Source organism: Sus scrofa, chromosome 10 (assembly GCF_054392235.1).
Source record: "Sus scrofa isolate SSC_HxYL_T2T_F1_AM1 chromosome 10, Sscrofa_HxYL_maternal_Yorkshire_Landrace_v2.0, whole genome shotgun sequence".
In the NCBI taxonomy this organism is placed as follows: Eukaryota; Metazoa; Chordata; class Mammalia; order Artiodactyla; family Suidae; genus Sus; species Sus scrofa.
Window position 1 is genome coordinate 54,195,843 of NC_139392.1, and position 21,327 is coordinate 54,217,169.

The 21,327-nt window shown below is 47.8% G+C and overlaps 1 protein-coding gene across 1 annotated transcript in view; it reads left to right on the forward strand.

Annotated features, from left to right (window-relative positions):
• The first annotated feature begins 263 nt into the window (after positions 1-263).
• FBP2 (fructose-bisphosphatase 2) overlaps positions 264-21,327 on the forward strand; it is a 30,907-nt gene continuing 9,843 nt past the window's right edge. Inside the window, 5 exon segments of the mRNA NM_001167632.2 lie at positions 264-527; positions 6,912-7,074; positions 10,473-10,565; positions 17,603-17,743; positions 19,719-19,856. Coding sequence (NP_001161104.2) covers positions 469-527; positions 6,912-7,074; positions 10,473-10,565; positions 17,603-17,743; positions 19,719-19,856 — 594 coding nt within the window. The 5' untranslated portion in view covers positions 264-468.

The following is a 21,327-nucleotide window of genomic DNA, read 5'->3' on the forward strand; positions in this document are numbered from 1 at the left end:
CTTGTTTTCCGCAGATGAATTTCCCATCTCCTACCTGCTACTAAATGGTTGCTTCTTAGGATCTTTAAAGAAGAAGCTTCATCAAGAAAAAGTAGGTCTGTGGTTCCGGGTTGCCTGTTCTATTTACAGCTTGCTTAAGGGCTCTGGCAGCCTTCAGATGAGCCAGGCCAGAGAGGTTTCCTTGAGGGCTTGCCCAGTTATCTCAACCACGTGGGTGGTGGCACTTCCCCCTTAAAGGTCCTGGCCCAGCTAGGACAGACTCATAATCAGCTCTGATTCAGCGGCGGACGGACCAGTCCTTACAGATAAGGCTTTGCTTCTGCAGGTAGACAAGGACTTGAAGCATTCCCTAGCATCATGGGGGACAGAAGCCCCTTCGAAACAGATATGCTCACCCTGACCCGCTATGTTATGGAAAAGGGCCGGCAGGCCAAAGGCACCGGGGAGCTCACGCAGCTGCTCAACTCCATGCTGACGGCCATCAAAGCCATCTCCTCTGCCGTGCGCAAGGCCGGCCTGGCCAACCTGTGAGTCCCATCCAGGCCGGGGGTGGGGGTGGGGTGGGGGCAGGGCTGCAGGTGTTGGGGCTGGATACCCTCAGGTCAAAAGCTATTAGCCTGTGTGCCCTGGCGGGGGGGTGGAGGGGTGGGGTGTTGGAGCGAGTTGCCTTGAAAGATTCTTCCAGGGGTGCGTTGATAAAAGGGACTTTGCCTTGTGTCACGGAAGGAACAGGAGTTCCCGTTGTGGCTCAGAGGGAACAAATCCAACTAGTATCCATGAGGATGTGGGTTCGATCCCTGGCCTCGCGCAGTGGATTAAGGATGCGGCATTGCTGTGGCTGTGGTGGAGGCCGGCAGCTACAACTCCGATTTGACCCCGAATGTGGGAACTTCCATATGCCAAAGGTGCAGCCCTAAAAAGAAAAAAAAAAAAAAAAAAAGAAGAAGAACAAAATACTTGGAGACACGCTATGGAGAAAAATATATATGATTTTTCCAGCTGCCACGTATTGTAATGATAACAAGCTCAGGGCCTTGTTCCACTAAAACCTACCCTGAGTTATGGGGACTTGCGTTTGCATTCTCCCTGGCACAAAGCGACTGCCAGGAGACTTGAGATGGCTCTTTAATGCCTTTGCAGATATGAGCCCTTTATTGTCTTGCCCTTTGCCTACAGTCGTTGGCAGCTAGAAATCATTTACCAAATGACTCCCTGCAACCCAAGCTCCTTCTCCCTTCTTACCATCAAAAGGAGTCTTTTGCTTTTAAAAACAATTTGTTATTTCTTCTCTGGGACTTAATCTCCTCTCCACTTGGTGTGCGGGAACCTGGGAGGTGCAGGGGGCCAAGGAGGAGGGAACTCAGAGCATTTTGAGCTCTTGGTGCTTTATCCAAACCCAGATCGGCAGCCAAGTTCATGCTACGGCTGCTGATCCTCACAGTCAAGGGTCTAGTTTAAGTCTATGATGAAAAGAAGCAAGTCTTGGAGTTCTTGTCATGGCTCAGTAGAAACGAATCTGACTAGCATCCATGAGCACAGAGGTTTGATCCCTGGCATCGCTCAGTGGGTTAAGGATCCGACGTTGCCGTGAGCTGCAGTGTAGGTCGAAGATGTGGCTTGGATCCCACGTTGCTGTGGCTGTGGTGTAGGCTGGCAGCGGTAGCTCCAATTCGACCCCTAGCCTGGGAACCTCCATATGCTGTGGGTGCGGCCCTAAAAAGACAAAAAAAAAAAAAAAAAAGAAGCAAGTCTTTCTTTGGGGCTTCCATTTTCCTGGTAGCAATTCCAGTTTGAGGTCCTCTCAGAAGTTAGCAGGACCCATTATGATCATCATCATTACAAAATGAAGAAATATCAAAGTCCAATAATTAAAATATTTATTCTTAACAACTTAGGACTTTTAATGGAAAAAAAAGTGATAATTACAGAATTTACCTGTATAAAGTTTTGTGACCCAGTGGTGGAATCCAAATTAAGGGTGATTAGGACTGGATTTTCCTTTGTGCATTGCTATACCTGTATTAGTGTTTGGCAAAATGGCCAACTCTATCTTTTTTTTTTTTGCTTTTTAGGGCTGCACCTGAAGCATATGTTCCCAAACTAGGGGTCCAATAGCTGCTGGCCTACACCACAGCCACAGCAACGTTGGATCCTTAACCCACTGAGCAAGGCCAGGGATCAAACCTGCATCCTCATGGATACTAGTCGGATTTGTTTTTGCTGAACCACAACGGGGAGTGCTGTCTATTTTTAAGAACCTTCATGAACCTGAGGTATAGCCCTTGCCTCTGTTATGCTCCCACCAGGAGGTGGTGAGCCTTGTGCATGCAGGAGTTTTGATGGACGGCCTGCTGACCTCTCAGTGTCATCCACACCCAATGATGGGCTCCTCAATGCAGCAGACTCAGCAGAGCAGGGGCTGGTTTGATGGGCTTGTGTTAACCGCTGTAGAGCTCTGGCTTTGTGGCCTCAGTGTGTCCTGTGGAAGTGGACTCAGGAATTGGAGAATTCAGGTGCTCCAGTGACTTGGTTTTTCATGCCAGGTGATGGAGCCTGTTCCCCCATTTATAAAACAGACTGAGTATGAATAGCCCCTAACTCGTAGGGCTGTTGTAAAGCTTAGTAAGTCCATGTGATGAATGATGTTTTGACAGTGCCAACCCCATAATAAATGCTCAGTAAATGCACCACTTACTATACATTCAATTTATTTCACATTTAATGTACTTTTAATTGACCATTACCACCATTTCAAGGCCGGATGGGGGAAATTTGCCAGCTAACTAACTGGTGGATGCTGCCAACTGACCACTAGGTGGCAGGCGCAGCCCGTGGAAACAAAAGGTCCGGCTGTCACAGTTTCTTCAAGGTCCTGGGTCTGGCAGTGACCATGCATTCCGCCAATTCAGGTGGCATCCTTCCCTTGGCACCTCTGTACTAGACACCCAAACTATCTGTTGGAGAAGCCCATTGGCTGGAAATTCCTTCTTTCTAATAAGATGTTAAGATTATTTTGAGAGGAACCTGGAATCGCTTCTCAGAGAGCTGAAAGCTTGCATTCTGTCTCCCAGCAATTCTGCTCATGACTTTGGGACTTGTGCCTAAGTCTGCCGCTTTCCCATTCTGTGAGCCTCAAGCCCCTCATTGCTTTGCTTCCTCTTTTTGAGAAGACATTTTTAGGCACATGCTCGATAAATGCAAAACTGATCAGAAAATCTCACATTTTTCTTCTTTTTTTCTCTGCTCCCTGCTGTAGAAAAAAGGGAAGCCTAGAAATCCACCCCTGGAAATCCTCTCCCAGCTTTCTAATATCAACATGACAGGACATCCCATTTAAAAATTGTCAATAGAGTTCCCTTTGTTGCTTAGCAGGTTAAGAACCCCACATGAGGGGTGATTCTGTGAGGACTTGGATTCTATACCCGGCCCTGCTCAGTGTGTTAAGGATCCAGCATTGCCATGAGCTGTGGTGTAGGTCACAGATGTGGCTCAGATCCTGCATGGCTGTGGCTGTGGCTGGCAGCTACAGCTCTGACTGGACCCCTAGCTTGGGAACTTCCGTATGCCGTAGGTGTGGCCCTAAAAAGAAAAAGAAAAAAAAAAAGAAAAAGTCAATAAAGTTTTACTGTTAGTAAAAAGAATAAACGATACTGTCTTAAGGGTTATAAAACACTTTTCTGACCATAATCTAACTTGGGGCGGTTGTTAGGCCGCTTAGCTCCAACTAGAGCTCATTGTGAATGAGCTTCCACCTTGTCTGAAAGGAGAGGTATTGGTGATGGGAGGGGGTAGACAGAGCCAGATGCCCAGCACCTGCAGGGAGGATTGAGGGCTTGGATTTGGGTGGGGATGGGGTGGTGTTGAGCCTAAGTCTCAACTCTGCCACCCACAGGCCTAGGGCACCCTAGCTTTTTGTTCTCCAGTAGAAGATGCATCGAGTCCATATTAGGGAGTTCCCATCATAGCTCAGCTATAATGATCCTGACTAGTATCCATTAGGATGCAGGTTTGATCCCTGGCCTCGCTCAGTGGGTTAAGAATCTGGCATTGCCACCAAGTGCCGTGTAGGTTGAAGACATGGTTCAGATCCCACGTTGCTGTGGCTGGGTGGAAGCTGGCGGCTGCAGCTTTGAAGAGTACCCATGAGGATGTGGGTTCAACCTCTGGCCTGCTCAGGGGGTTAAGGATCCAGCATTGCCGTGAGCTGAGGTGTAAGTCTCAGAAACAGCTCAGATCTGGCGTTGCTGTGGCTGCGGTGTAGACTGACAGCTGCAGGTCCGATTCTACCCCTAGCCTGGAAACTTCCATATGCTGCAGGTGTGGCCCTAAAAAGATAAAAAATAAATTAAAATAAATAAATTGATGGCATTAACAGAGAGGAGAAGAAGGGAATTACTTTCCTTCTATCCATTCTTCATTCTGTCATAAATGTTTTCTAACAGACAGCTATGGCGCTTACAAAGCTTTGGTTGCAAATTATAGAAAACTTGAAGCTAGTTTAAAGAACATGGGAGGTTTTTTGGGGGAGTTTTTTTTTTTTTCACCTTTTCTAGGGCCGCTCCCGCGGCATATGGAGGTTCCCAGGCTAGGGGTCTAATCAGAGCTGTAGCTGCCGGCCTACACCAGAGCCACAGCAAAGTGGGGTCCGAGCCACGTCTGTGACCTACACCACAGCTCACAGCAACGCTGGATCCTTAACCCACTGAGCAAGGCCAGGAATCGAACCCTCAACCTCATGGTTCATAGTCGGCTTCGTTAACCACTGAGCCACGACAGGAACTCCTAAAGAACATGGGGGTTTATGGTTTATACTGCTCAACAGCCTAGAGGCAGATTTTCAGGCCAAGCTTGATCAAGCAACAAAGTGATGACATTTGGGACCTCGTTTATTTCCATGTCTCTATTCTGCCCTCCATAGTATTTGCTTTATTTTGAGGCTAGTCCCCATGAAGATCCTAAGGTGACTGCCAATGGCTCGTTCTATCCACACTTCAGAGTTCAGTGAATGTATATAGAGCAGCTGAACACCGTGGAAACATGTACAGTGAGTCATGGATTCTGCCCTCGGTGAGCAGATAATGGGGCAGGAAGGACATTCCCATGAGCAGATTTAGATTGTGGCTGCTGTGGAAGGGGTGGCAGTGGTGTGCCCGGTGTGTGGTGAGAACAGGGAAGCTTCAGGCAGGGGTCAGGAGGGCGAGTGAGGGAAAGCTGTTGGTGGGCAGAGGACGCTCCCATGGGGGAATGGGCATGCTCGAAGGCAGACAGGAGAGAAGCAGCTCGAGGGGTGCTGGGGCCTCGGGACCTCTGCAGCTGTTGGAATGCACAAGGCTTGAGGGGGGTGACTGCCATGCATCTCTTGGAGAGAAGAGCCAGGGGCTTAGGGGATAGGGAACCCAGGGGTCCATGTAAGGGAGGGGAGGGGAGGGGTGTGCTCCTGGGTTGCAGATGCTGAGACGGAGGGTGCGAGGGCCCAAGAGGCAACCCCAGGGGGAGCCAGGGCTTCCTTCCTGGGGCCTGGAGCCCTCTGTGGGGAACGTGTCAATTCTGGGAAAGACAAGGATGGTCTGATTTCTTTCTTTCTTTCTTTCTTTCTTTCTTTCTTTCTTTCTTTCTTTCTTTCTTTCTTTCTTTCTTTCTTTCTTTCTCTCTTTCTTTCTTTCTTTCTTTCTCTCTTTCTTTCTTTCTGGCTTTTTAGGGCCACACCCACGGTAATGGAAGTGCCCAGGCTAGGGGACAAATCAGAGCTGTGGCTGCCACGTCTGCAACCTAAACCACAGCTCACGGCAATGCTGGATCCTTAACTCACTAAACAAGGCCAGGGATTGAACCCACATCCTCATGGATACTAATCAGGTTTGTAACCCGCAGAGCCACAAGGGGAACTCCCCGACTGGCATTTTAGATGTGTCTCAAGGATCCCACATAAGAGGGTGGGAGCTGGAGGTCTTTGCACAGCAATCCTCTAAAACACAAGGCCTCTAGAGAGACTTCTTACATTGCTTGGAATGGTGGTAGAAGAATCAAATTAAACTATTCCAGGAGTTCCCATTGTGGCACAGTGGGTTAAGAACCTGACAGTGTCTGTGAGGATGCAGTTTTGATCCCTGGCTTCACAGTGGGTTAAGGATCCGGCGTTGCTGTGAGCTGGAGTATAGGTTGCAGATGTGGCTCGGATTTGGTGTTGCTGTGGCATAGGCCGGCAGCTACAGTTCCGATTCAACCCCTAGCAATTTCCATATGCTGCAGGTGCAGCCCTAAAAAGGAAAAAACCAAAAAGACGAAAAAACAAAACCAAAAAAAACTAGGCCAGGAGTTCCCTGGTGGCTCAGAGAGTTAAGGATCTGGTGTTGTCACTACTGTGGTGTGGGTTCAACCTCTGGCCCAGGAACTTCCCTATGCCATGGGCAGGCATGGGAGAAAAAAAAAAAGTTAAGTCTGCCTTCTAAATTTTATTCTTATTCAAGAAACAGCAGAGCAATGTTCAATTCAGCCCAGCAGGCCACTATTTGAGGATAATCAACAAATACTAAAGGTTCCAGGACTGGAAAACCATGGTCCTTGACTTTTGGAGAGTATTAATTATGGCCACGTGTCTGACCTTATGAACCCTGTCCCATCCAGTGCAGGGGTAGGGGTCGGGTGGGGGTGGGGGTGGGCAAGGGCTGTGCCTTAGTAAGACTGAATCCTGGTTAGTGTTACCCAGACTACAAGGGACTAGGACAATGTCCCTGACGTGTAAAGGGGAGAAACAGCGCTGTGAGTCCGGACACACTCGGCTGTATTTATAATCTGGAGAATCTGGAGCCAAGAAGGGACAAGGGGGACACAGGGCTGTGTGTGGGCGTCAGACCATCTTCACTAGCGTCGGGGCTCTTTTCCTGATTTCCTCCAGCCTCTTGTCGTCTTAGGTATGGAATCGCGGGAAGCGTGAACGTGACGGGAGATGAGGTGAAGAAACTGGACGTGTTATCCAATGCTCTGGTGATCAACATGCTCCAGTCCTCCTACAGCACCTGCGTCCTGGTTTCAGAAGAGAACAAAGATGCGATTATCACCGCCAAGGAGAAGAGGGTGCGCGGCGGGGCCGGGCTGAAGTTCCTCTGTTAACCAGTAGAGGCGCAACTGAGTTGGGAAGAATCTGGTTGCCCTGCTTTTTTTTTTTTTTTAAGTTTCTGGGATTCAGCCTCTGTTGCTTAATTTTTGTTTGCCGGCAGCAATAGTTTGCATACTTCTTTAGCTGGAAGTCTTATGCTGTCTAGTCTAAAAGACTCCATGATAGGGCAGTGATTCATTCAGGAAATAAGTCAGAGTGAGTTACCGAAACCTCTCCGGCCGGGATTCATCATGTGCTTTCACTTGATGTACTGGGAAGAGGTCCCAACATTTTGGAGGGCTTGGCAATCAAGTCCAATAAAAAGCAGAGTTCCTGGGAAGAGGGGTATTATACAGCCTCTTCATCTTCTCAACCCCTTTTCTACTCCCCACCCCTTCCCAAGGGGCTTTGAGAAATTTCAGCAGAAATTGCTTCATGCCTGACAAACTGTTAGGCTAAAACAGAAAAATCATAAGGATCGTTGCTTTTCCTTTAATACAGTGGAAAATTCGGTTAGTGCAGAGCACGACTGGGGAAGGTCTGTATTCAGGATGGTTTCACAGTTTTTTCTTTCATTTTCTGTTTTGGTTCCTGGGCCAGGGATCAGATCTGAGCTGTGGTTGCCACCTATACCGCAGTGGTGGCAATACCGGATCCTTTAACCACTATGCCGGGCTGGGGATCAAACCTGCTTCCTGGTGCTGCAGAAATGCTGTCATCTCGCTGTGCCACAGCGAGAACTGAGTTTATTTTTTTAAAAAAGCTAGTGGCCAAAAAATACAGCCCATATTCAGCTTCAATACAGGAGTGCACATAAATACCAGGACACTTAAATGCCTTTGTTTTATACAGTGGGTCTTGGGGACAGGATGCCATTTCTTTACGATTAGCTAAAAGGACAGAAAAGTAAAGCCAAGCTAAATTTATTAAGCACTTACTGTATGCTAGGGACTGTGCAAAAGCACATTACACTTACTGTCTCACATCATTTAAGCTAACTCACACCTATCATTTTCAGTTTTCAGTTTCCACTGATATGACCCTGGATTAACTCTCCCATCTAACCTCAGTTTTTTTTGTTTTTGTTTTTTGTTTTTTTGTCTTTTTAGGGCCACACCCACAGCATATGGAGGTTCCTAGGCTAGGGGTCTAATCAGAGCTACACCACAGCTCCCAGCAACGCCGGATCCTTAGCCCACTGAATGAGGCCAGGGATCGAACCCGCAACCTCATGGTTCCTCGTCGGATGCGTCTCCCCTGCGCCACGATGGGAACTCCCCTAACCTCACATTTTTTTTCCCAGTTGGCCTGAGCTACAGAGGTCTCCACGCTAGTTCTCCAATCCTCTACTCTGGCTCCCACACCAGCCCTGGAAGCTTCTCCAGCATATGCTTGATGTTCAGCAAATATGTGTTGAATGAATGCATGCATGAATGAATGGGCTGAACTGGATTATCCACAGGGAGAATGGGGAATTTCCAAGTTTATGGATTCTACTACCCCCTACCCCCACCTCCTGCTGAGCAAGTGAAAGAAAGAAAGAAAGAAGAAAAGGGGAAGGAGGAAGGAAGGAGGGAAGGAAAAGAAAGAAAAAAAAGGAGTTCCCATTGTGGCTCAGTGGTTAACCAACCTGACTAGGATCCAAGAGGACGAGGGTTCGGTCCCTGGCCTTGCTCAGTGGGTTAAGGATCCGGTGCTGCCCTGAGCTGTGGTGTAAGTTGCAGATGCAGCTGGGATCCGGAGTAGCTGTGGCTCTGGCGTAGGCCAGTGGCTAGAGCTCCAATTTGACCCCTGGCCTGGGAACCTCCATATGCCACTGGTGTAGTCCCCCCAGAAAGAAAGAAAGGTAGAAAGAAAGCAAGCTCAATTTAAGCTCGGGCATTATTCATTGGAGTAATTGAAAGTCAGGAGTAATTGAAAGTCAGGAGGAAAGCAGTTAAGCTGTGGGAGAAATGACTCCCATTTGACTGGATGTTTTACTACAGTGTTTAATTAGGGAGATGTCAGTCTCTGTCACTAAAGGCTCTCATAGAACCTTGCACATCGGAGGCCTGTAAAAAAGATCTAGTGATTTCTTTCCACTGAATGTTGCTGGCGGCTGCTGGTGACAGCAGCGTGGGCCAGCATGAGGGTCATAGGCATCTCAAGACACCCACCTGCTCTGTCTCCCAGTTTTCAAGTCAGAAAGGTGAGGGATCGATGCTGCAAAACCCAGAGGGGTATTTTCATTCATATTCATACCTACCAGCTATATATATATATATATATATATATATATTTTTTTTTTTTTTTTTTTTTTTTTTTTTGTCTTTTTAGGGCTGTACCCACAGCATATGGAAGTTCCCAGGCTAGGGGTCGAATGAGAGCTGTAGCCACCAGCCAACACCACAGCCACAGCAACACCAGATCCAAGCCACGTCTGCAACCCACACCACAGCTCATGGCAATGCCGGATCCATAACCCATTGAGTGAGGCCAAGGACTGAAGCTGTGTCCTCATGGATGCTACTCAGATTCATTTCTGCTGAGTCACCACGGCAACTCCATACCAGTTATCTATTAAGACAGACTCAGGGGCCCTGGGACATTGTTCTGAGATTTTTCTTTCTGGTCAAAATGTGCCACAATGAAAAAAGCCTTCTAGGGAGAGGCTCAGAGAAAATGATCAATAAAACAATAACTGAACTTACAGTGGACATGGGTAGAACTCACCAAAGTTCAAAGTTCATCTTCCGCTTCTCCACCTCTTCCCAGCAAGGAGCCGATTTTTTTTTCTTTTTTCAGAGCCTCACTGTGGCATATGGAAGTTCCCAGGCTAGGGATCCAATCAGAGCTGTAGCTGCCAGCCACAGTCACAGCCACAGACACCAGATCGGAGCTGCCTCTGTGACCTACACCACAGCTCACCACAATGCCGGATCCCCCACCCACTGAGCGAGGCCAGGGATGGCACCCACATCCTCATGGACACGAGTGGGGTTGTTTCTGCTGCACCACAATGGGAACTCCAAGGGGCCGATTTTAGACTCGGTTTCCGACGGCACCCTCAGCAGCTGGGGGTCCCCTGGGGCTCCAGGAAGGGAGGGAGGGAAAGCAGGGCCAGAGCAGGTGGAAGGAGAGCTATTATGGGTGGGCGGGACCACCATCACCCCATGTGGGCATCAACTAATCCATTCCTGGGTGGGAGGGCTCCGAGCTGAGCAATTCATATGTGCTCACACACCCTGTCCTCTCAAGTAATTGCGTTTTTGGGTAAGGATACCCCTTTGTGCTGCAGCACTGTTGATGTGGTGTTATCTGCCACACACAGCCACTTACATAGGGAGTGTGGCTCGGAGGCTGCCCTGATCAGGTGTTCTGCCCTCTGTGCTTGTAGGGGAAATATGTGGTCTGCTTTGACCCGCTGGATGGATCCTCCAACATCGACTGCCTGGCTTCCATTGGGACCATCTTCGCCATCTACAGGAAGGTGAGTCTGTCCTTTAATGCTTCCTTCTTCAGCTCACCCCAAGTCTGGAGTTCTAACCTCTGTCCTCCCACGAACCAGACTCCAGGGCAGGCAAGCCCTGAACGTGGCTCTGCGGCAGGCTTCTCTGCGAAGATAAAAATGGGTGATTTTTCTCCTCAGCCCTCTTCTCGGCATCCGTGGGAAGGCAGAGTGAGAGGATAGATCAGGTCTTGTTTTGCAAATCTGGATGCAGCACAAATGCCAGACGGGGTAGTAGGTTCCAGGCAGCATCTGAAAGCCCCTCTGTTCCTTCCTTAGGTGTCTCAAATCTTACAGCATTCATTTTCCATTGCTTCTGTAACAATTCACCACACATTTAAAGGCTGAAAACAACACCCATTCAGTATCTCTCAGTTCTTGGGTTGGAAGTTCGGCTGGAACGGCTGAACCTCTGCTCTGGATCTTGAAAGGCCAAAATCTGCATGTCAGTCGGCCTGGTCTGCCACCGAGAAGACCATTTAGGTCGTTGGCAAAATTCAGTGAATTGGGAGTTCCTGTTGTGGCTCAGCAGAAACTAATGCGATTCGTATCCATGAAAATGCGGGTTCGATCCTTGGCCTTGCTCCGTGGGTTAAGGATTCAGCATTGCCGTGAGCTGTGGTGTCGGTCACAGACACAGCTTGAATCTGGCATTGCTGTGCCTGTGGTGTAGGCCGGCAGCTGCAGCTCCGATTCAACCCCTAGCCTGGGAACCTCCATATGCCGCACCTTCGGCCCTAAAAAGCAAAAAAATTAAAATAAAAATAATTAAAAAAAAAAATTCAGTGAATTCGTCACCACAGTAAGCATAGTTCACATCCATCCCCTCACATTACAATTTTTTCTTGTGATGAGAACTTTTAAGATCTACTCTCACAGACTCACACACACTCTCAAACATGCAATCTTGTTAACTGTAGTCGCCATGCTGTACATGATTTTATTTTATTTTATTTTTATTTATTTATTTTATTTTTTGCCATTTCTTGGGCCACTCCTGCAGCATATGGAGGTTCCCAGGCTAGGAGTCTAATCGGAGCTGTAGCCGCCGGCTGACGCCAGAGCCACAGCAACGCAGGATCCAAACTGAGTCTGCGACCTGCACCACAGCTCATGGCAACACCGGATCCTTAATCCACTGAGCGAGGCCAGGGATCGAACCCACAACCTCATGGTTCCTAGTTGGATTCGTTAACCACTGAGCCATGACAGGAACACCGCTGTACATGATCTTTTTTTTTTTTTTTTTTTGTCTTTTTTTTTTTTTTTTGCTATTTCTTGGGCCGCTCCCACGGCATATGGAGGTTCCCAGGCTAGGGGTCGAATCGGAGCCGTGGCCACTGGCCTACACCAGAGCCACAGCAACGCAGGATCCGAGCCGCGTCTGCGACCTACACCACAGCTCACGGCAACGCCGGATCATTAACCCACTGAGCAAGGGCAGGGACCGAACCCGCAACCTCATGGTTCCTAGTCGGATTCGTTAACCACTGCGCCACGACGGGAACTCCAATGATCTTAATCGTTTTGTAACTGGAAGTCTGTACCTTTGACCACCTCCACTTATGTCACCTACCCCCACCCCCTGCTTCTGGCAATCACCAATTTGTTCTTTGTATCTAGGAGGTGGTTTTGTTCATTTGTTTGTTTTCAGAGTCCACATATAAGTGAGACCATATAATATTTGTCTTTCCCTGACTTACGTGACTTAGCATAATGCCCTCAAAGTCTATTCACATTGTCACAAATGGTAGGATTTCTTTCTTTTTCATGGCTGGATTCTATGTATGTATACACTGATATAGTTCATTTCATATCCTTCAAGTACATGCCCAGAAGTGTAATTTCTGGGTCTTCTGTAGCTCTGTTTTTAACTTTTTGAAGAACCTCCATACTGCTTTCCATAGTGGCTGCACCAATTTACCTTCCCACAAGCTGGGCACCAGGGCTCCCTTTTCTCCACATCCTCACCAACACTTGCTCTCTCTTGTCTTTTTGATGGCAGATGTTTTGACAGGTGTGAGATGATATCTCATGGTTGTGGTTTTTTTTTCTTTTTAGGGTCACACTGTGGCATATGGACGTTCCCAGGCTAGGGGTTAAATCAGAGCTGCAGCCGCAGGTTTACACCACAGCCACAACACCGGATCTAGCTGCTTTCGAGGAGTGTCCTCGACCTACACCACAGCTTATAGCCATGTCAGATCCTTAACCCACTGAGCAAGGCCAGGGATCGAACCCACATCCTCGACACTATGTCAGGTTCTTAACGTGCTGAGCTACGAGAGCTCCTCTCATGGGGCTTTGGATGCATTTGTGGAAGAAGATGAACTCCACGTCCTACTCTTCCGCCACGTGATCCGATCCCTTGTGTGGTTTGGATTTGCATTTCCCTGATGACTGGTGGTGTCGAACACCTTTCATGGACCTATTGGCCCTTTTATGCCTTCTTTGGAAAACCATCTCTTCAGTTTCTCTGCTCATTTTAAAATCAGATGGCTTGGGGGTTTTGCTATTGAGTTGTGTGAGTTGTTCATATATTTTGGATACTGGTCCCTTATTCTATGTATGATTGAGAAATATTTTTTGTTTTCTCATTTTGTTGATAAAAGACCAACTGATTTAAAAACAGAGTTCCCTCGTGGCTCAATAGGTTAAGGATCTGGCACTATCACTGCTGTGGCTCTGATTACTGCAGGGACGTGGGTTTGATCCCTGGCCTGGGCACTTCCTCATGCCTTGGATGTGGTCAAAAAATAAATAAATAAATAAACCACAACAACAACAAAAAAGGGAGCTCCTGCCATGGTGCAGTGGTTAAGAATCTGACTTCAGTGGCTTGGGAAGCTGCAGAGGTGCACGTTCAATCCCGGGCCCAGTGAAGGGGTTAAGTGATCCAGCATTGCCACAGCTGCAGCATAGGATTCAGTCTCTGGCCCAGGATCTTCCATATGCCTCAGGTGAGCTGGAGATCTGGGAGGCAGCTTCTGTGAGGGCTTAGAATTCTGGCTGTGGGTGACATCGCCAAGACACATGGAGAAGGAGAAAAGAAGAGAGTTCATTAGTCAAGACTGTTACAAATGGCAGGGAAGGAAACCCCTTCAGAAAACCCCAAGGCAGGGATATGGCCAGGCCCAGAGGGAGTCTGGACCAGAGAAGGGTCAGGCCAGGAGATGTTTTCCTTTCAAACCTCTCATCTTGGAGTTCCCGTCGTGGCTCAGTGGTTAACAAATCCGACTAGGAACCATAAGGTAGCAGGTTCGATCCCTGCCCTTGCTCAGTGGGTTAAGGATCCAGCATGGCCATGAGCTGTGGTCATAGATGCCCCTCAGATCCCGTGTGGCTGTGGCTGTGGAGTAGGCTGGCAGCTGTAGCTCTCATTCAACCCCTAGCCTGGGAACCACCATATGCCGAGGGTGTGGCCCTAAAAAATAAAAATAAATAGCACCCTTATGGATGCTTGTCGGATTCGCTAACCACTGAGCCACCATGGGAACTCCATGTTGTGTCCCTTTCTGATCTCTGTCCCTTGTCCCTTCTCTTTCAAATGAGGATTATAGAACCTCTCCATTGTTTCAGTAACGTGAAAGTGCCCTAGGGGAGCAAAATTTGCCACCCCACAAGGGTTTCTGTGGCCTGAGGATGAATTTAGGCTGGTTGTTTTTAAGGTCCCAGAGACTCATGCGTAACCTTTGATGTCCCCTCTCATTGCCTAAAGGAATGTAGGTAGAGGACCTGTTCCAGGAAGGCGTCGGTCACCAGAGATAAGGTGTGTGGACAGGGAAGAGCATAGCAAAGTCCTTTCTGTATCCCACTGTCTCTGCTTGGCCTATCAGATATTTGTTTTGTTTTGTTTCGTTTCTTTATTATTATTATTATTGTTATTATTTTTGTCTTTTCAGGTCCACACCCACAGCATATGGGGGTTCCCAGGCTAGGGGTCTAATTGGACTGGTAGCCACCAATCTGTGCCACAGCCACAGCAATGCCAGATCCGGGCCATATCTGCGACCTACACCACAGCTCATGGCAATGCCGGATCCTTAACCCACTGAGTGAGGCCAGGGATCGAACCTGCGTCCTCATGGACGCTAGTCAGATTCATTTCCACGGAACCACATTGGGAATTCCTGTTTCTTGTTTTGTTTTGTTTTTTCCAGCAGAACTTTGTTTACCAAACTGTGGCTGTTCCATCTCCATGTGAATTGCCTTCCTCCCCCTTGAGGTCCCAACGGTGTCTTTTGTCTTTAGCTGAAGACGGTATTTAAGATGAGGGCTTCACTCATTTCAGCAGTTACTCAGTTGTCCTGGGTCTCTCTCTTGTGTACATGTTATTCAACTTTTGTTTTTCCTCCTGCTAATCTGTCTCATGTGAATCTAATTTTTAGAGGAGTTGGAAGAACCTAGAGGGCTGAGGAAAATGTCTTCCTCCCTGACAGTACTTTGAAAGACATAAAGTCCCATATAGGGAGTTCCCGTCGTGGCGCAGCGGAAACAAATCCGACTAGGAACCATGAAGTTGTGGGTTCGACCCCTGGCCTCGCTCCTAGTGAGTTAAAGATCCGGTGTTGCCATGCGCTGTGGTGTAGGTCACAGACGTGGCTCGGATCCTGCGTTGCTGTGGCTCTGGTATAGGCTGGCAGCTGTAGCTCCGATTGGACCCCTAGCCTGGGAACTTCCATACACCATGGGCGCAGCCCTAAAAAAATAAAATAAAAATAAATTAAAAGAATAAAGCCCCATATAAGTACAATTTGCTATTTTACTTTTACAAGTTTTTTTTTTTTTTTTCAGGAGAGTTCATTAGCATTATGGGCAGCCTTCCAATGTGTGTGTAATCTTTGAGCCAAATAGCATTCTGTTTCCTATGAACATAATCTCCAAGTGTGTCTTCATACTTTTAAAGGTAGCTCTTTCATCTTTATCACTTTCCAATACTTTGGAATTTTCTGCTCAGCAGGAAATCTCTCTGTAGGGTTTCTAGACCTGTCTTTTAGCCAAAAACCCATTGGCGTCTGGAGAGAACAGAGCTTCTAATTGAATGTTGTCAAAGGTGGCTGTGCTAGAAGATAGAGAGGGAATTGAATGATGGAAACAGTGAGGCCAACATTTTTTAATTTAACCTTTGTACAGCAAACATCACAATCTTTGGGTGTGGTGGACTTTGGGAAACGTGTTTGGAGCCTCAACTTGCTCCTATATCACATTGATTTGCCCGAGTCTGTGAAACTGAAGCTGTCTGAATCTTTTAATTTGAAAATAGTTGATGGAAGGACAGTCGAATGGGTTAAGACGATGGGGTACATATAGTCAATGGAATACTACTCAGCCATAAAAAAGAATGAAATAATGTCATTTGGCAGCAACGTGATGGAACTAGAGAGTCCCATACAAAGTGAAGTAAGTCAGAAGGAGAAAGACAAATACCAAATGATATCACTTATATGTGGAATCTAAAATATGGCACAAATGAACCTATCTGCAGAATAGAAACAAACTCACGGACACAGAGAACAGACTTATGGTTGTCAGAGGGAAGGGGGAGGGAGTGGGATGGACTGGGAGTCTGGACTGGGAGTAGATGCAAACTATCACATGGAGAGTGGATAAGCAATGAGGTCCTGCTGTACAGCACGGGGAACTATATCCAATCACTTGTGATAAAACATGATGGAAGATATTTGCCGTGAGCTGTGGTGTAGGTCGCAGACGCACCTCGGATCCTGCGTTGCTGTGGCTGTGGTGTAGGCTGGCGGCTACCGCTCTGATTCGACCCCTAGCCTGGGAACCTCCATGGGTTGCAGGTGCGGCCCTAAAAAGACAAAAAGGCCAAAAAAAAAAAAAAAAAAAAAGAGATACCAGGAAAAGTAGGTTCTGAAATGAGTCTCAGCTGCAGCTCCTTCGAGAACATTTGCTGTTCCCCCCTCAGCATGCCCGCTTTGCCCCGTCTCTCTGAATTCCTATTCACATCAGCACTGTCAGTGCTGGTAGCCAGTGAGAAAGGCTTCCTCAAGGAAATGTCCAGAATTGTGGACTCGGGGGTGGGGACAGGCAGGGGCAAGGCCTTCAAGGGGCAGCACATGGATGGTGACGAGCTTGGTCCCAGCTGCCTGCATGACTCCAGCTCCTCTGGACATTGAGTGAGTTATCCAGTCACTCAGGCTCTGCATTCTTTTTGTTGTGTGTGTGTGTGTGTGTGTGTGTGTGTGTATTTATTTATTCCTTGTTTGGTTTTGGCTGTGCCCGAGGCATGCGGAAGTTCCTGGGCCAGGGATGGGAACTCTTGCCACAGCAGTGGCAATGCCAGATCCTTAACCCACTGAGCCACCAGGGAACTCCAGGCTGAGTTCCTCATCTAAACGACGGAGATAATGAAGACGTCAACCCCTGAGTTGTTGCATATGTAGTGAGATACTGCCCCAAATCAGAGCTCAGTGACCTTGGCTGTTATCATGGTAAAGGAATGTGGTTTATGGTTAATTTTTTCTTTTTTTCTTTTTTTTGTAACCGTGCCTGCAGCATATGGAAGTTCTCAGGCTAGGAGTCAAATCAGAGCTGCATTTGCCGGCCTATGCCACAGCCATAGCAACGCCAGATCCAAGCCACATTTGCAACCTATACACAGCTCATGGCAACACTGGACCCTTACTTAACCCACTGAGTGAGGCCAGGGATCAAACCTGTGTCTTCAAGAACATTTAACCTGCTTAACCCGCTGAGCCACAACGGGAGCTCTGGCTTATGATTATTAAGAGGGGCTGTGGCTTGAGCACCTTGGGGTGCTGTTCTTAGCAGGATGCAGACAAATATGTTCAAAAACCAGGGAGAAATCCAAGAATGGCCTTTGCCAGGGCTCAGCTAGAACCCTTCACTAGCACGGCACCTGGTAGCCGCCAGATCCTGCAGCTTGTAAGAGCCACGTCCCCTTCAGTGATTAAATAGATCTGAAGTGCAGGCCTCTAGCAAAGGGTTCTTTCCAGAGACAGTAACCCCCCATGTTTCTCCTTTTCCTTCTGCAGACCTCAGAGGATGAGCCTTCTGAGAAAGATGCCCTGCAGCCCGGCCGCAACATCGTGGCCGCAGGCTACGCGCTCTACGGAAGTGCGACCCTAGTGGCTCTTTCCACTGGACAAGGCGTGGACCTCTTCATGCTTGACCCAGTAGGTGTCCAGTAGGGCAGCAGCAGCACTTGGGACTCCATGGGCCTCTGTGCTTTAATTCCTGTCCCCTGGGATCATTTCCTGGTCATTCCTCACTGCTTTGGGGGCCAGAGGGTCTGGTTTGGGGGGCCAATAGCATCATCTAAAAACATTAAGGACCTCTGTCCAAGTGAAGGCATTTGAGGGCTTCTGCAGGGTCAGGTGAATCAACTCAGGTCCTGTTCTTAAGGAATTTATCATCAAGAAATGCATTCAGCCTCCTTGGTGTATGGAAATGCAATGATTTAAAAATCTCAATGCTGCCAATTTCCAGACAGAAACATAGATTCTTTGGAGTCGCAACATACAAGAGATTTTTCTTTTTCTTTTTTGTTCTTTTTGCTTGTTAGGGCTGCATCCACAGCCTATGGAAGTTCCCAGGCCAGAGGTCGAATTGGAACTGCAGCTGCCAGCCTACACCACAGCTACAGCAATGCAGGATCCGAGGCACATCTGTGACGTACACCGAAGCTCACGGCAACGCCAGATTGCTGACCTACTGAATGAGGCCAGGGATCGAACCCAAATCCTCGTGGATACTAGTCGGATTTGTTTCCACCGAGCCAAGACAGAAACTCTGAGAATTTTCAATGATGATGGATGTATTCTGAAATCGATGCTGTCTAATATGGTGACCACCAGATTTCCGTGACCATTGACCATTTGCCGTGTGCTTAGTGTGGCTGAGAACCTGGGTTTTTAACTTTTATTTCATTTTAATTAACTTAAATAGCCACAGGTGACTATGGTTATCCTACTGGACCCATTTGGAAGACTTCCCCAAATATCCATGCTCTTCCCAATGAGAGGAAGGACTGGTAGAAAACAGTTTTTCTGAGATTCTGCATGATTCTCCACACTTTCCACAATGAGAAAATGCTCAGTAGCAGAAGGAGAAGAAGCACAGCTTCTGGGCAGATGAAAAATATGATAGCACAAGGGCGATGGAGGGAAGAAATAATTGGATAAGGACGTAAGAGTCCAAAAACAAAGGCTGAGCCGTCATGGCAAATGTACATTAAAAATGCTCATGGAGAAGTTCCCGTCGTGGCGCAGTGGTTAATGAATCCGACTAGGAACCATGAGGTTGCGGGTTTGGTCCCTGGCCTTGCTCAGTGGGTTAAGGATCCGGCGTTGCCGTGAGCTGTGGTGTAGGTTGCAGATGCGGCTCGGATCCTGCATTGCTATGGCTCTGGCGTAGGCCAGTGGCTACAGCTCTGATTCGACCCCTAGCCTGGGAACCCCCATATGCCGCGGGAGTGGCCCAAGAAATGGCAAAAAGACAAAAAAAAAAAAAAAATGCTCATGGAAGAGTTCCCACAGTGATGCAGTGGGTTAGAATCTGACTACAGGAGTTCCTGCTGTGGCTCAGCAGTATTGCGCTCAGCTAGTATCCATGAGGACACTGGTTCCATCCCTGGCTCTGCTCAGTGGGTTAAGAATCTGGCATTGCCGTGAACTGTGGTATAGGTCAACAGATGTGGCTTGGATCTGCTGTCGCTGTGGCTGTGGTGTAGGCCGAAAGCTGTGGCTCCCATTCAATCCCTAGCTTGGGAACTTCCATATACCACACATGTGCCCCTAAAATGCAAAAAAAAAAAAAAAAAAAAAAAAAAAAAAAAAAAAAAAGGCAACTGGGTTCTTTACAAATGAATACCCTGAATATAATCAAAGTTGCAAAGGAAATGTTCCCTCTTTTTCCTTTGAATTATTTTATCTCTTGTTATATTACTGCTGAGCTGCCCATGCAGGGCCTATGTTGCCACTGTTCTATGTATAACAGACCTCATGCCAACATGACTAAGCAGCTCCAGAAGGACCTGACAAACCCCTGGGCTCTTCCAGTAGGTCCGCATCTTCCCCTGTGACCCGATTGTTGGGGTGTGTGCTGCCAGCTTCTGTTTCGTTGCATCTCTCCTCTTCTTGGTGTTGCTAGGCTCTTGGTGAATTTGTTCTGGTGGAAAAAGATGTCAAGATTAAAAAGAAAGGAAAGATTTACAGTCTCAATGAGGGCTACGCCAAGTATTTTGACGCTGCCACCACGGAATATGTGCAGAAGAAGAAATTTCCTGAGGTGAGTGAAGAAAGCCCGTCTCAGTGGGAGGGCCGTGGGGGCCTGTGTGGGGGCCTGGTTGAAAGAGGTTGGTGCCCCTGTTTATGGCTCTGGCCCGCAGGAGAATGGTGGACTCTGACTTCTTCATAAGCAATCAATAGCTTTCCTAGCTAAAGTTTACCTACTGGAGATAGTAACCCCCAGTGGTGTTTTTCCAGGAGAAATTGTTCATGAAGAAGGCAGAGACCAGTTTTTCAAAACCCGGAGTTTCAAGCCAGAGGTTCTCTTCTGTCTTCTGTTTTTTCCTGAGCCACCTCCTGTGTGGATTCTAGTCACTCGATTGTATTTAGATGGACTAGTTAGGTTTGAAGGGCCTGTTCGTATACTCTAACATCAGGACCTGGTGTTGACTGCAAGTTTCAGGAAGGTCTTTGGCTGTCAACGTGATCGCCAAGAAGTCCTGGACTTCAAGTGGCTATTAAGACAGCCCAAACAATTTGGTAAGTCTATCTGCCATGGAAAGCGCTTTTTTTTTTTTTTTTTTTTTTTTTTTTTAATGGCTGTACCTGCAGCATATGAAAGAAAGTTCCCAGGCTAGGGGTCGAATCAGAGCTACAGCTGCTGGCCTAGGCCACAGCCACAGCAATGCCAGATCCTCATCCGGGACCTACACTGCAGCTCATGACAACGATGGATCCTTAACCCACTGAATGAAGCCAGGGATTGAGCCTGCGTCCTCATGGATGCTAGTCTAATTCTTAACGCACTGAATCACAATGGGAACTCTGTAGTCAGCTTTAAAAAAATGTGTAGTATGTTGTGATTTCTTCTTCCATTTAAAATAAATGTTTCCTTTTGCACTTTAAACAGGGAAACAAAATAGATCATTCTCTTTTGAGAAAGGAGTCCCCTGATTCTCCCACGTGAGCAGGCAGTACTTCTCCCTTTACCCACTTTTCTCACAGGATCTTTGTGTTCTGGCTGCCTGTCTCCTACCCACTGCATCCCCAGGAGATGGGAGGTGGTGCGGGCCCCTTCTTTCCCCTTGGCCATTGTGAAAGAGCAGTCGTTCTTTGCTGTCTCTGGCCCCTGCCTGTAGCAGCTTCTTTTTTTGTGTGTGTGTGTGTGTGTCTTTTTGCCTTTTCTAGAGCTGTTCCCACGGCATATGGAGGTTTCCAGGCTAGGGGTCCAATCAGAGCTGGAGCCGTCAGCCTACACCAGAACCATAGCAACCTGGGATCCGAGCCGCATCTGCAACCTACACCACAGCTCACGGCAACATAGGATCCTTAACCCACGGAGCAACACCAGGGATCGAACTCGCAACCTCATGGTTCCTAGTTGGATTCGTTAACCACTGTGCCATGATGGGAACTCCCTGTAGCAGCTTCTCTTATCCCTGACTGTGTTCTTCTTGGTCATGATAATTGCAGCTGGTGTAGAATGTGTCAGGCACTGTTTCAAGTGCTTTTCATGTACTAACTCATTCAGT